Source organism: Hyaena hyaena, unplaced genomic scaffold (assembly GCF_003009895.1).
Source record: "Hyaena hyaena isolate Hyena2069 unplaced genomic scaffold, ASM300989v1 scaffold_601, whole genome shotgun sequence".
In the NCBI taxonomy this organism is placed as follows: domain Eukaryota; kingdom Metazoa; phylum Chordata; class Mammalia; order Carnivora; family Hyaenidae; genus Hyaena; species Hyaena hyaena.
The window spans coordinates 470,190-483,720 of NW_024081232.1; the positions used below are offsets into that span (position 1 = coordinate 470,190).

Sequence of the window (13,531 nt, forward strand, 5' to 3'; positions counted from 1 at the left end):
AAATGGAGTCCAAGAAATATAATTCCTTAAAATATTTTAAATGTATGCCATGAGCTATATGCACACTTTTGAGCTGTGCCTCTGTCCCATTTTTATATTTCTGTTTATCTTCTTCCTCTCTCCAACACCTGAACTGGGATTCTTTCACTTAGAATGTAATTTGAGGGGCACTTGGGTGACTGAGTGTTGGTTAAGCATCCAACTCTTGATTTTAGCTCTGTACACGATTTCACAGTTTGTGGGATTGAGCTCCATGAGCAGCTCTGTGCTGAGTGTGGAGCCTGCTTGGGATTCTCTCTCTCCATCCCTGCCCCTTCCCTGCTTGCATGAGCATGCTCTCTCTCTGTCTCAAAATAAACATACAACCAAAAAAAAGAAAGAATGACATGGAAACCAACTTGACAATAAACTATTTGTAAAAAAAAAAAAAAAAAGTAAATAAATATATAGAAGGGAAAAAATCTATAATGCAACAATCCAAAAGAAAACGAAAAAGAAAGAATGTAATCTTAAAACAAAGTAACAATCCTACCTATACATTCAAAATTATATCTTAAAGGCATTAAGTTCACTAGAAAAATAAAACTGAAAGAAAAAAGTCAGTAAATATGACAGAACTTTTTCTGTTGACTATTTTCTAAAAAAAATGTAACCATATTAATATACATGAGTCCAAGAATATTTAAAGAAGAAATTCACGCATTTCATAAAAACCATATAAAATATCCATCTTACCGATATCATTAACAAGGGAATTAGAATCAGATGCCCCCAGGGTAGCTTCGAACTCCTCTTGGAGACGATATGCTCTTTGCAGGAGAGCTTCAAGTTTATGGATAAATTCAGTACTAATAATATCCTACAAGGAGAGAAAAAGTACACACATCAAATATTAAATTCTAATGTTAAAATTTTTAATACCTTCCACTCTTAAACGAAAGGCAAAGAAAGTGTGGGATGTAAGGAAGGCCCGTTAGGTGGTGATAGCACTGGGTTATGCCTGTGCCTTTAGCCTAGTTACCCCAGTTCCCTGGGATTCAGCTTCTTCACCTACAAACTTAAGGAGTGGGGCTAGACCAGGGGTTCTCAAATTAAGATCCTTGACCAGTGGCATCAGTATCATGTAATAAGTTGTTAGAAATGCGAATTCTCGGCCCCATCCAAGCCACTGAATTAGAAACTCAAGTCTGTTTTAACAAGCCTTTTGGATGATTCTAACGCATGCTCAAATTTGAGACTCACTAGCTGACATGATTGGTAAGTATCAGTCCAGCTCTAATTCTATGTGACTTTTATGAATATAATGGCACTTAATTAAAACAAGGCTTTTAAAAAATCCTTTTGGGTGCCTGGGTGGCTCAGTCGGTAAAGCTTCTGACTTCGGCTCGGGTCATGATCTCACGGTTCGTGGGTTCGAGCCCCGCATCGGGCTCTGTGCTGTCAGCTAGCTCAGAGCCTGGAGCCTGCTTCTGATTCTGTGTCTCCCTCTCTCTCTGACCTTCACCTGCTCACACACTCTCTCTCTCAGAAATAAATAAAACATTAAAAAAAAATCCCTTTAGAAATCATAGTAATTCTATATATTTTTAGCAAATCAGGGAACTTGACTATGAATTGCAATTTTGGGATTTAATAACTAACTGAACAGAAAATAAGGCCAACAAGACCTACTCCTCCACCCCCACACACACATAGTCCCAAGGGAGAAAAAAAAAACATTTCTATTAAATGCCACAAAAAGAAAGTATAATCAATCAGTATTAAACATTGTTCAATTCTTCTAATATTATAAAGGCCACTCTCCAGCAAATCCCCCTTACATCTACACTTTCTTCAGCAATGGCATCTCCTGCACCCAATTTAATGGAACTACAGGCTTCATCTTCAGCCTGTCTATTTCGAAAAGTGAGAGCTTGCTCCCATCGACGTAGTGCCTCTTCAAACAATTCCATACCTATGAAATAAGAACAGAACAATTGTAAATTAAAAAATCAATGCCAAATTAAAATCGTTTGGGGCTGAAATCTTTTTCATATGGTTATCAACAATGGCACAGTGTGACTGTAATTTTGGCTCTAAAGAATAATCTTATGCTCACCTGATTTCATAGCAGAATTTTTTCTATTCTATTTTATTTTATTTATTTTATTTTATTTTTAAGTAGGCTTCATGCTGAGCATGGAGTCCAATGGAAGGCTCAAGCTCATGACTCTGAGATCAAGCCCTAAGCTGAGATTAAGATTCGGACGCTTAACCAACTGAGCCACACTAGAGCTCCTTCATAGCAGAATTTTAATTCCCAATAAATTCTAGGCCTATAGTTCTAGTCAACCAAAAATCGGAGAGAAATGACCAATATGTTTTCTTTCTTTTTTTTTTTTTTAATGTTTATTTTTGAGAGACAGAGTGTGAGTGGGAGAGGAGCAGAGAGAGAGGGAAACAAGGAATCAGAAGCAGGCTCCAGACTCTGAGCTGTCAGCAAAGAGTCTGATGCAGGGCTTGAACCCACAAACTGTGAGATCATGACCTGAGCTGAAGTTCGACACTTAACTGACTGAGCCACCCAAGTGCCCCTGTTTTCTTTTTTTGTTTTTTAAAGTAACTCAAATATATATGGTACTTGGGGTTTTTCTAGAACAGTATTGTGAGTTCATCAAAAGTCCAACAATAGTGGCTAATTTTTATATTCACACAACTATCTTTCAAAATATCCACCTAAATTAAAAAGATAGGTAAACAGAAGAAAGTAGTTGTTAAAAAGCTACTGGGTTTACAAGAGGTTGTTAGAAGGAAGAGTAAAACTGAGAAGAAATAGCATATTAAGTCTAGAATAAGGTTTTTCTATGTCGATTTGAATAAATTAATTGCTGAGTCAGTTAAAAATCTACAAGACCATTGGAAGAACCGAACAACGATTACTGTCCAAGTAGAAATTCATATCCCCCCATCTATACAGCTTTTGTGGGAAAAAAAGGTATGTGCCTCTTTTTCTCCAAGTAAAAAATGTCTTACCAAAATAATTATGTACTTCAAACAAAACCGAAATATTTAAAACTTCAACTTTTCTAGACATATAAAAGAAAAAGATCTTTAAAAGCAGCTCAATCAGGGGGCACCTAGATGGCTCAGCCAGTAAAGCACCTGACTCTTGATCTCGGATTGTAAGTTCAAGCCCCATATTGGGCATGGAGCCTATTTAAAATAAAAATTAAGAATAAATAAACAAGCAAATAAAATAAGAGCTGCTTAATCTGGGCAAGTCATTCTTAAGATGTTTTTCATATACAGTAGTTAAGGAATACCTCTCATCTAAAAATCATTTCTTCAGTTCTGTAAAGAACCTACAACCCTAAACAAAAAAAGTGTTATTTAAATACATCTTAGTCCTTTTCTCCTCATTTACTTTTCCATAGTAAAGAACTAACCACTGTGTAGATCTTCCCTCTAAAAACCTATGCACTTAAAAGACAATTAATTACATCACTATCTCCTCTCTTTTCTCCAAAGTTTACAATTCTAGCTCCTTCAACCTTTTCTCACTCCATCTACTCTCTAGCCATCTGATTATTTTGGGTAAACAGTAAGGGAGAATGACACAATAGCTGAGTAGTTCCAAGATAAAAGCTGTCTCCCAGGAAGAACTGTGTTTCACCTCATTGTGGCACATGGCCCAGATCACCACTTATCCTCAGTTTTGTAACAGGTATTCAAACATATTTCACCAATACCTTCTTTTAATGTCATCAATCTTGTAAAGGGAAGCGAAACAATAGGCGGGTGATCAGGTGATCCAGAGGGCTCCTACCAATCTTAATTCTATTTTACTGAGACTTGCTGCAGCTTCTCTGGCTTTGCTCTATTTCTCTACAATTCTAACTCTCAATAATCCAACAGAAGCTGTGAGTGTAGGTTTACCATACACAGGGTAATACAGAAGCACAGTGAGCTTAATTCTCAGGAGACCTTTGGAAAAGATGGCAAAAGAACTACTCTTACAATCTTTCCTCATAGGCAGGAATACCTATGGTGATACCACAGAGGATGACATAGTCTAGCTCTTCTAGAGTGTGGGAATGTACAGTCCTTCTACAAATCATTATCTCCTTTACTATTCATTGACCAGGCTACATCAATGTTTTTTAGTCTTGTTTTTTAATTAGTATGCACTACCATTAAAAGAAATAAATCCTGAAATAGAGTAGCAAATACAGAAAAGCATCTGAAAAAGTATTTGAATCTGATTTGATGTTAAGTTCTCTGCTTCTTTTTCTAGGCTCCAATGATACTCTCTAGACATGCTCCTGGTCAAGCCAAGAGGAATACTAAGATGTGAAACACAGTCCTCCTTTTGTTTTAAATTTTTTTCTGGATATAAGAACACAGGGTGCCTGGGTAGCTCAGTTGGTTAAGCCTCCAGCTTCGGCTTAGGTCATGATCTCACTGTTCTTGAGTTCAGGTCCTGTTCAGTTCCCAGAGCCTGGAGCCTGTTTCAGATTCTATGTCTCCCTCTCTCTCTCTCTCTGCCCCTCCCACACTCACATTCTGTCTCTCTCTCTCAAAAATAAACATTAAAAAAATGTTTTTTAAATAGAAATGATAGCTAGCTACATAAAACACAGATTAAATAAAGTGGACTCTGATAGACTCATTAGGTAAGAATCAAAAGCTCAGGTTAAATGAATGAAATAGACTGAATAATAGCCACCCAAAGGTATTAAGTATAAGTCTCCAGAACATTACCTTACAAAGAAAAGGGGTCTTTGCAGATGTGACTGAATCAAGGAATCTTAAAATTAATTAATTGAGAAATTTAACATGGGGAGATATCCTGGATTATATGGTGGGCCCTAAATCCAATCACAACTGTCCATGTAAGAAGCAGAGGGAGATCTGATACACACAGAGGAAGTGATGATGGGAGGTAGAGACTGGAGTCACATGACCACCAGCCAGAAGCCATCAGAAGCTAGGAAGGGAAAGGAACAGATATTCCACAAAGCCTTCTGAAGAAGGATAGCTCTAAGGATACCTTGATTTCAGCCTAGTGATAACAATTTCAGACTTCTGGGCTCCAAAACTCTTAGAGAATACATTTATGCTGCTTAAAACACTAAGTTTGTGGTAGTCTGTTACAGCATCCTCCAGGTATAGGTTATGTTATATATACTATATTCAACAGATAGGAGAATATTTAAAAATTTTGTTGCTTCCCTTAGAACAATTCATCATAATTTAGTTTCACAATAAAAGTGAGCATAATATCTTAAAACATTATTATGTTATTCCTACCCATCAAGTATAAGTTCTCAGGAGTGGTCACAGGAATATTGACAAGTTTAATATCATCTTCATCTGCTTTGTCCCAGGAGTTAGAATTGCCGCAAGCACAGCTATGACAAGAATTGACACTCTGGACCTAAAATTAACATCGAGAGCAATTACTTCAAAATCTCTCTTATGACAGTATCTTGTCCTCTTTTATATTAACAAATTATTTACAGAAATCCTATTCCTAGTAAAACAACCCATGGAATCCCTACCGGAAGAAATAAATCTGATTATATTCAAAGTTAGGAGTCATAAGACCCATCTATGGCCATACCACCCTAAACGCACCTGATCCCATCTTATCTCTGAAGCTAAGCAGAGTCAGGCCTGGTTAGTACTTGGATGGGAGTCATAAGACCCTAAGTATTTTTTTTTAATGTTTATTTTATTCTGAGAGAGAAAGAGAGACAGTGTGAGCAGGGGAGGGTCAGAAAGAGAGGGAAATACAGAATCTGAAGCAGGCTCCAGGCTCTGAGCTAGCCATCAGAGCCCGACGCGGGGCTCAAACCCACCAACTGTGAGATCATGACCTGGGCCGAAGTCGGACGCTCAACCGACTGAGCCACCCAGGTGCCCTGACCTGAGTCAAAATCTGATGCTCAACCGACTGAGCCACCCAGGTGCCCCCAGGTTCTGCCCTTTTTAGGGGCACCTGGGTTGCTCAGTTGGTTAATTGCAACTTCAGCTCAGGTCATGATTTCAAGGTTTCCAAGTTCGAGCCCCATGTTGAGTTTGTGCTGACAGCTCAGAGCCTCGAGCCTGCTTCAGATTCTATGTCTCCCTCTCTCTCTGCCCCTCTCCTGTTCACATTGTGTCTCTCTCTGTCTCTCAAAAATAAATAATTGTTAACATTTTTTTTTAAGAACTCTAAACCTGGGGTGCCTGGCTGGTTCAGTTGGCAGAGCACGGGACTCTCAATCTCAGGGTTGTGAGTTCAAGCCTCAAGTCGGGCATGGAGCCTACTTAAAAATATATAGGATTGCCTGGGTGGTTCAGTGAGTCAAATGTCTGACTTTTAATTTGGTTTAGGTTATGATCTCACGGTCTGTGAGATCAAGTCCTGCATCAGGCTCTGCACTGTCAGCACAAAGCCTGCTTGAGATACTTTCTCTCCCTCTCTCTCTCTCTGCCTCTCCCTTGCTTGAGTTTACATGCACACATACTTTCTCTCAAAAATAAAAATAAACATATTTTAAAAATTTGGTATATTTTTAGGCATTTAAGAAAGGGACAGCTTGATATTCCAACAAAACAGAGAAGAAAAGTACAGAATATGGTGTTCAATAAACTATTTAAAATAAGAAATATACATGACGGTACAGACATACACACCTAGAAGTATATATGTAAGAAATTACCAGTGCTATTTGTCTCTAAGAAGGGGAACCGAGAGGATCAGGAGAATATGTATCAGTGTAAAGTTTTTTGCCTCTTCTTTATTTAGTAGCAAATATATATCCTATCTATTTAACAAAATTTTTAAACCATATTAAATTTTTAAAAACATTAACTTTATTCCTCACTTGTCAATCAATACTGTATCAATGCTTCAAAGAACAAGGTGAGAACTCCACACTTGGCTTTAGCAAGCCACATACTTTTTACCTACATAGGCTCATCACTTTGTGACCTAGTACAAAGTCTGGCTGTATCTTACAGCATTTTTGCAGGACATCTAGTTTTTTGTTTAGTTTTGTGTGTGTGTGTGTGTGTGTTTACTTACTATTTTAGAGACAGAGAGAAAGAGAGAGAGAGAGAGAATGCAAAAGGGGGAAAGGGGCTGAGGGCGGAAGAGAGAAGTGGGGTGGGGGGATGGTGAGAGAGTCTTAAGCAGGCTCCACACTTAGCACAGAGCTCAACCTGGGGCTCCATCTCATGACCCTGGGATCATGACTTGAGTGGGAATCAAAGCTGGATGCTCAACCGACTGAGCCACACAGGCACCCCAGAAACATCTAGTTTGAAGCAGTACTTTCACATCAACACTATTCTTACAGGACCCCATGTGTCCACATGACCTACTCAGAGAAAGCTGGAGCCAAACTGGATGGTTATTTAGCAAAAGGAAAATTTTACTTGCCTAAGAAAATAGACTCAACAAGATGATTTAAGTTTCTTTCCATACTAAGAGCTATCTATAATTAATTTTTCTTAAGTTTTATTTTTATTTTGAGAGAAAGATGAAGAGCAAGTGGGGAATGGGCAGAGAGGGAGGAAGACAGAATCCCAAGCAGGTTCCATACTGTCAACCCAAAGCCTGATGCAGTACTCGAACTCATGAACCATGAGATCATGACCTGAGCTGAAGTCAGGAGATAGACACTTATCCAACTGAACTACCCAGGTACCCCTAATAATTATATGACATTTAAACCAATATATAACAATTGACACAAAATTAAACCTATAAAATAATAAATTTTTTTCTTTACTTACGGAGCCTAAACTCTGTGCAGAACCTGAATATTTACTGAAAAGTCCTCCATTAGCATAGTTACAAGACTGAGATCCTTTGTCTTTGGCAGAACTTAAAGATAATGTCAAATTTTGTCTACTACTGGAACAACTTGAACCTATCAAACAAATATATCAATAATATTAGAAGTATCAGTAACTCTAATGATAAATTTCTGAGAAAATTTCAGAGTTTATACTCTATTCCTTGAGAAAGCTTCTAATTTTAAAACATATTTCCCTCAATTGCATAATTTATTAAATGTACACATTTATTAAAATCTACCTCTCTTTACAATTGTTTTTAACACTGCTGAAAATCTGCTTCCTAAATGAATGAAGAATAAAACATTCATCTAATTAGGGTGATACTCGAATGATCAATTGTAATCAGTATAAAAATACTGGCAACCATGAATCTTCAAGTTATAAATTAACAAAATGTAAGCACTTCCTTTCCTGAATTACACCAGTACGATGTCCATATTGCATTACATTGTGATTAGTTTTTTCTTTTTCTGCATCCCCTAACCATCTCTCTATCCATCTACGGCTGATGTTGTATCTCAGTCTATCTTAATGCAGTAGTTAAGACACCCTTGAATTCAATTCCTAGGACTTATATGGCCCTGAGCAAGTCACTTAAGTTTTCTCCATCTCAATTTTCTTTATGTCCAAAATGGAAACAATAACACTGGATACAGTCCTAATTCATAGTATTGTTATAAAAGTTAAACAATGCAGTGAATATGCAGCATTTAGCACTATGCCTGAGATCTAATAAAATTCATTAAGTGAGAGCCATCATTACGGTAATGTTCACTGTACTTGGCACAAAATAGTCATTCATTAATTATTTGCTGGACAAATAAATCATAAAACCACAGGATACTCTAAATAATAAATTTAAAATAATTAAAATTTTTAAAAATAAGAAATTCAGCATGCTCAAAGAAATTATTGGTTTTTTTTTTTTTTTAACGTTTTAGTTTCAAGAGAGAGAAAGAGACAGAATTTGAGCAGGCAAGGGGCAGAGAGAGAGGGAGGCAGAGAAACCGAAGCAGGCTCCAGGCTGTGAGCTGTCAGCACAGAGTCCAACACAGGGCTCAAACTCACAAACCATGAGTTCATGACCTAAGCCAAAGTCAGATGCTTAAGTGACTGAGCCACCAAGGTGCCCTAGGAAGTTACTGTTATTGATTAAATATGGCAATATGTACCATATCTCTAACAAAAACTACAGGTCTTTTAAAGGCCAGCAATTCTACCTCTACTTATATACTAAGAAAATAATCAGACAAGTACATGCAAAGCAAGAAAAACATTCTAAAGGGACCAACAGGGAATTAATTAAATAAATTAGTGGATATGTTTACAAATTTAACAGTAAGTACATATTAAAAACAATAGCAGAAATATAGTTATTGACCTAGAAAAATCTTTTTATATATTGTTAAATATTTTAAAAGCAGACTGTAAAAGGTATAATCATAATTTTATTTAAAATACATATATCATTTGCTTATACATAATATAAAATTATATATCTTAATAGACTTAAATACAAATAGAAATAGATAGATACCAAAGTATTATGAGTTATTACATCTGGGTAGCAGAATATCAAGTGATTTTAATTCTTTGCTTATTTATCTGTATGTTCTGTTCTTTCTGAAATGAATTATGTATTATCTGGGAGTTAAATATTAAGGAAAGACATATTGGAGGCTACAACACAGAAATCACTGCACTCCAGTTATGATTTATATATAAAATTTCTTCGTAGATTCAGTTCAGCTATCTCCACATACCTTTGTCTGATGCTGCTCTTTTAGTGTATTCAAGTACGAGGTGCTCTGGTTCCCATGGTAATATTTTTCCTTTCTTCTTTCCACGTCTTCTTTTAAAGTGATGGGCCAGAAAAATTACAGATACAGCACTCACTGCAGTTACCACAAACAGTTTTTTTGCTACTGGTGAAAATCTTATCTGGAAAAGATGCAGTTAGGTTGAAAAAGATTTCCTATATTTGTTCACTTAAAGACATAAAGAGGAAAACTTATTCTTTTTTTTTTTTTTTTTAACATTTACTAACTTTTGAGAGAGAGATAGAGTGCAGGTGGAGGAGGGGCAGAGAGAGAGGGAGACACAGAATCCAAAGCAGGCTTCAGGCTCTGAGCTAGTTGTCAGCACAGAGCCCCATGCGGGGCTCGAACCCACGAGCAGTGAGATCATGACCTGAGCCAAAGTCGGACGCTTAAATGAGTGAGCCACCGAGACGCCCCCAAAGGAAAACATATTCCTTTTTTTTTTTAATGTTTATTTATTTTTGAGAGACAGAGACCAAAGTGTGAGCAGGGGAGGGGCAGAGAGAGAGGGAGACACAGAATCCAAAGCAGGCTGAGCTGCCAGCACAGAGCCCAATAGGGGCTCAAACCCACAAACAGTGAGATCATAACCTGAGCCGAAGTAGGACGCTCACCTGACTGAGCCACCTAGGTGCCCCGAGGAAAACTTATTCTTAAGATAACCTAGTTCTAACTACCACCAAAAGAACATTATTTCACTCTTTGAATGAATGAAAGCTGTCACTCTGAATGCCATTTTTTTAAAAACAAATAAAATGTATTAATATATTAATTTCTGAAAGTCTTAGGTAAATAGTGTTACCACAAAAGTCAAAAGAAGCACAAAATAATTCAACTCCATTAAAACCTGTTGAACCATTAATGATTAATTCATGCAACTAACTGAATGAAAGCAAGATTTTAAATGACAGGAATGATTAATTCAGAGATTTATTTATGTATTTATTTTTAATGTTTATTTATTTTTGAAAGGGAGAGAAATAGAGCATGAGTGGAGGAGGGGCAGAGAGAGAGAAGGAGACACAGAATCTGAAGCAGGTTCCAGGCTGCGAGCTATCAGCACAGAGCCCTATGCGGGGCTCAAAACTACAAACTGTGAGATCACGACCTGAGCTAAGTTGGTTGCTTAACTGACTGAGCCACCCAGGTGCCCCAGTTCAGAGTGTTGAAACCAAATTTTTTTAATCTCTGGAAATTTGAGCAAACATAAATTAACTTGATTTCTAAATACTATCTAAATAAGCCCTTTTATGCATGAATTATTCAACAAATATTTACTCAGCATTTTACAAAGTACTGCACTGTGCTATGAAAATTAGAATTAAAATCTTATTGCAATTCTATTCAAAAAGCAACTATCAAATGTCTTTTATTGATCAGGAAGCACTAGACATAGAGGCCACAGATCTTGCCTCCTTCAAGCAGTATGTTATAGTAGAGACAAATACAGTCACAATAAGTATATGCTAAGTATTCACATCAAAGCAAGAGGTAATTTGTCTTGGGGGACAGACACAATTACCTAAAATACAGGAGAACTATAAAATAAAGCTATAATCTTAGGGTGTAGAGGGCTGGAAAGAGTGTCACTTCCAGCTGTACAACAACAAAAAAGCCAGACAAATGCCACGTTCTCAATTTTTCTTGAACCCATCACAATGCTGAGGACAGAGGGCAATCAACTGGCCCCCAAATTAAGGAGACACAGGTATCTGCAGGGAGAGATAGGGCATAAGCATTGGCATGCAGAGATAAAACACAGCAGGAAAGCTGTAAGAAGAGCTCAGCTAGTATGGTTAGTAAATTGGTGGAGACAGTAAGCATTGGTGAGAGAGGGTTAAGCACCCCCAAGAGCAGGGGGGATGCTGCAGATATGGAGGTAATTGATACTTTTTGCAGGTTTTACCTTGACGAATCCCACCAGGCACTACTCACAGAAAAGACTGTAGGAGTCCTAAGTCTCCCTAACGGTGCAGAACTTGGGGGGAGGGAAACAGGAGTTTGTGAGGGGCATGAACTGTATCAATACCCTTTGCTATTCCCTCAAAAGAACGAAAGACATAAACTGTAGAATGCAGCTTTAACTTTCAAAGGAAATACACAGCACTAAACATTTATATTAAAGAAGTAAGGTATAAAATGTATAATCTCAGTTTTTACCTTAAAAAACTAGAAAACAGGGGCACCTGGGTGGCTCAGTCAGTTTAAGCGTCTGACTTAGGCTCAGGTCCTGATCTCACAGTTCGATTTGTGGGTTTGAGCCCTGCATCAGGCTCTGTGCTGACAGCGAGCTCAGAGCCTGGAGCCTGCTTCAGCTTCTGTATCTCCCTCTCTATCTGACCCTCCCTTGCTCACGCTGTCTCTTTCTCTCTCTCTCTCTCAGAAATAAATAAAACATTAAAAAAAAAGAAACTAAAAAACAGAACAAATCCAATCCAAAGCAAGTAGAAGACAGGATATAATAAAGACTAAACAGAAATCAATGAAATAGAAAACTAAATCAATAAAACCAAAAGCTGATTTAAAAAATCAACAAGTTCACTCCCAGGTTTTGGCAAAAAAAAAAAAAAATTCAGTAAAACTGACAAACCTGAAGCGAGTCTGACCACAACAAAAGAGAGGGAGAAAGAAAGAGAGAAAAGATGAAGACACATATTACTAAAATCAGAAATGAAATAGGCATTGTCACTAAAGATTTCATGGATATGAAAAGGATTACTATGAAGAACTCTATGCCCATAAATTCACTCAGGAAGAAACAGAATGAATGGTTACATACGTACTAAAGAAATCGAATATGTAGTTAAATAAAATCTTTTAATAAGACTATAGGGCAATTTTTACCAAATATTTAAGAAAGAAATATCAATTCCATTCAATGAGGGAATACTTCCCAATCATATTTGAAGCCAGCATTACTATTACTATCAAACCAAAAATGTTACAAAAAAATTAGATTAATATTTATAATGTAGATAGACTTTTTAAAAGTCCTTCACAAAATAGTAACACATTGAATCCAGCAACATATGAAATATATCCGATAAGGGTGCCTGGGTGGCTCAGTCAGTTAAGAATCTGACTCTTGGTTTCTGCTCAGGTCAAGATTTCAAGGTTTGTGGGATCGTGCCCCATGTCAGGCTCCATGCTGAAGCACTGCTTCTGCCCCTCCTTCACCTCTCAAACAAACCTAAAAAAATGAAAACTATATATGACCAAGCCCTGTATATCCTAGGAATATAAATCTGGTTCCACATTTAAAAATCAATGTTTAATTTACCATAATAACAAACCAAGAAGAAAAGCCATAATATAATCTCAATGGACTCAAAAAGAACATCTGAGGGGCACCTGCGTGGCTCAGTCAGTTAAGTATCTGACTCTTGGTTTTGGCTCAGGACATGATCTCAGGAGCACATTGGGCTCTGTGCTCTCAGGGTGGAGGCTGCTTAGGATTCTCTCTCCCTCTCCCTCCTCTCCTCCCCCACTCTGTCTCTCTCAAAATAAATAAACTTAAAAATTAAAAAAAATAAAAAAGAACATTTGAAAATATTCAATATCCAATCATGATTTCTTAAAAACTCTCAGCTAATTAGGATTAGGAGGTGTGTGCATTAAATAGTATCCCCTCAAAATTCATGATCACCTTGAATATCAGAGTATGGTCATATATGGGACACCTAGGTGGCCCAGCTGGTTAAGAATCTGACTTTTGATCTCAGCTCAGGTCTTGATCTCAGGGTTGTGAGTTCAACCTGGTATTGGGCTCCATGCTGGGCAAGAGCCTACATTAAAAAAAAAAAAAAAAAAAAAGAAGAGGAAAAAAAAAAGAAAAGAAAAAATAATTTGATCTTATTTAAAAAGAAGATCTTTGCCAATGT

At 37.2% G+C, this 13,531-nt stretch overlaps 1 protein-coding gene across 3 annotated transcripts in view; it reads right to left on the reverse strand.

Annotated features, from left to right (window-relative positions):
• Positions 1-13,531, reverse strand: part of MIGA1 (mitoguardin 1) — a 94,114-nt gene that overhangs the window by 64,144 nt on the left and 16,439 nt on the right. For all 3 annotated transcript variants that reach the window (XM_039257071.1, XM_039257069.1, XM_039257070.1), the window contains exons 3-7: positions 9,594-9,771; positions 7,765-7,901; positions 5,290-5,416; positions 1,821-1,954; positions 736-859 (exon numbers count right to left, since the gene is read on the reverse strand). In XM_039257071.1, the coding sequence (XP_039113002.1) occupies positions 736-859; positions 1,821-1,954; positions 5,290-5,416; positions 7,765-7,901; positions 9,594-9,771 (700 nt within the window). The remainder of the gene's footprint in view (positions 1-735; positions 860-1,820; positions 1,955-5,289; positions 5,417-7,764; positions 7,902-9,593; positions 9,772-13,531) is intronic.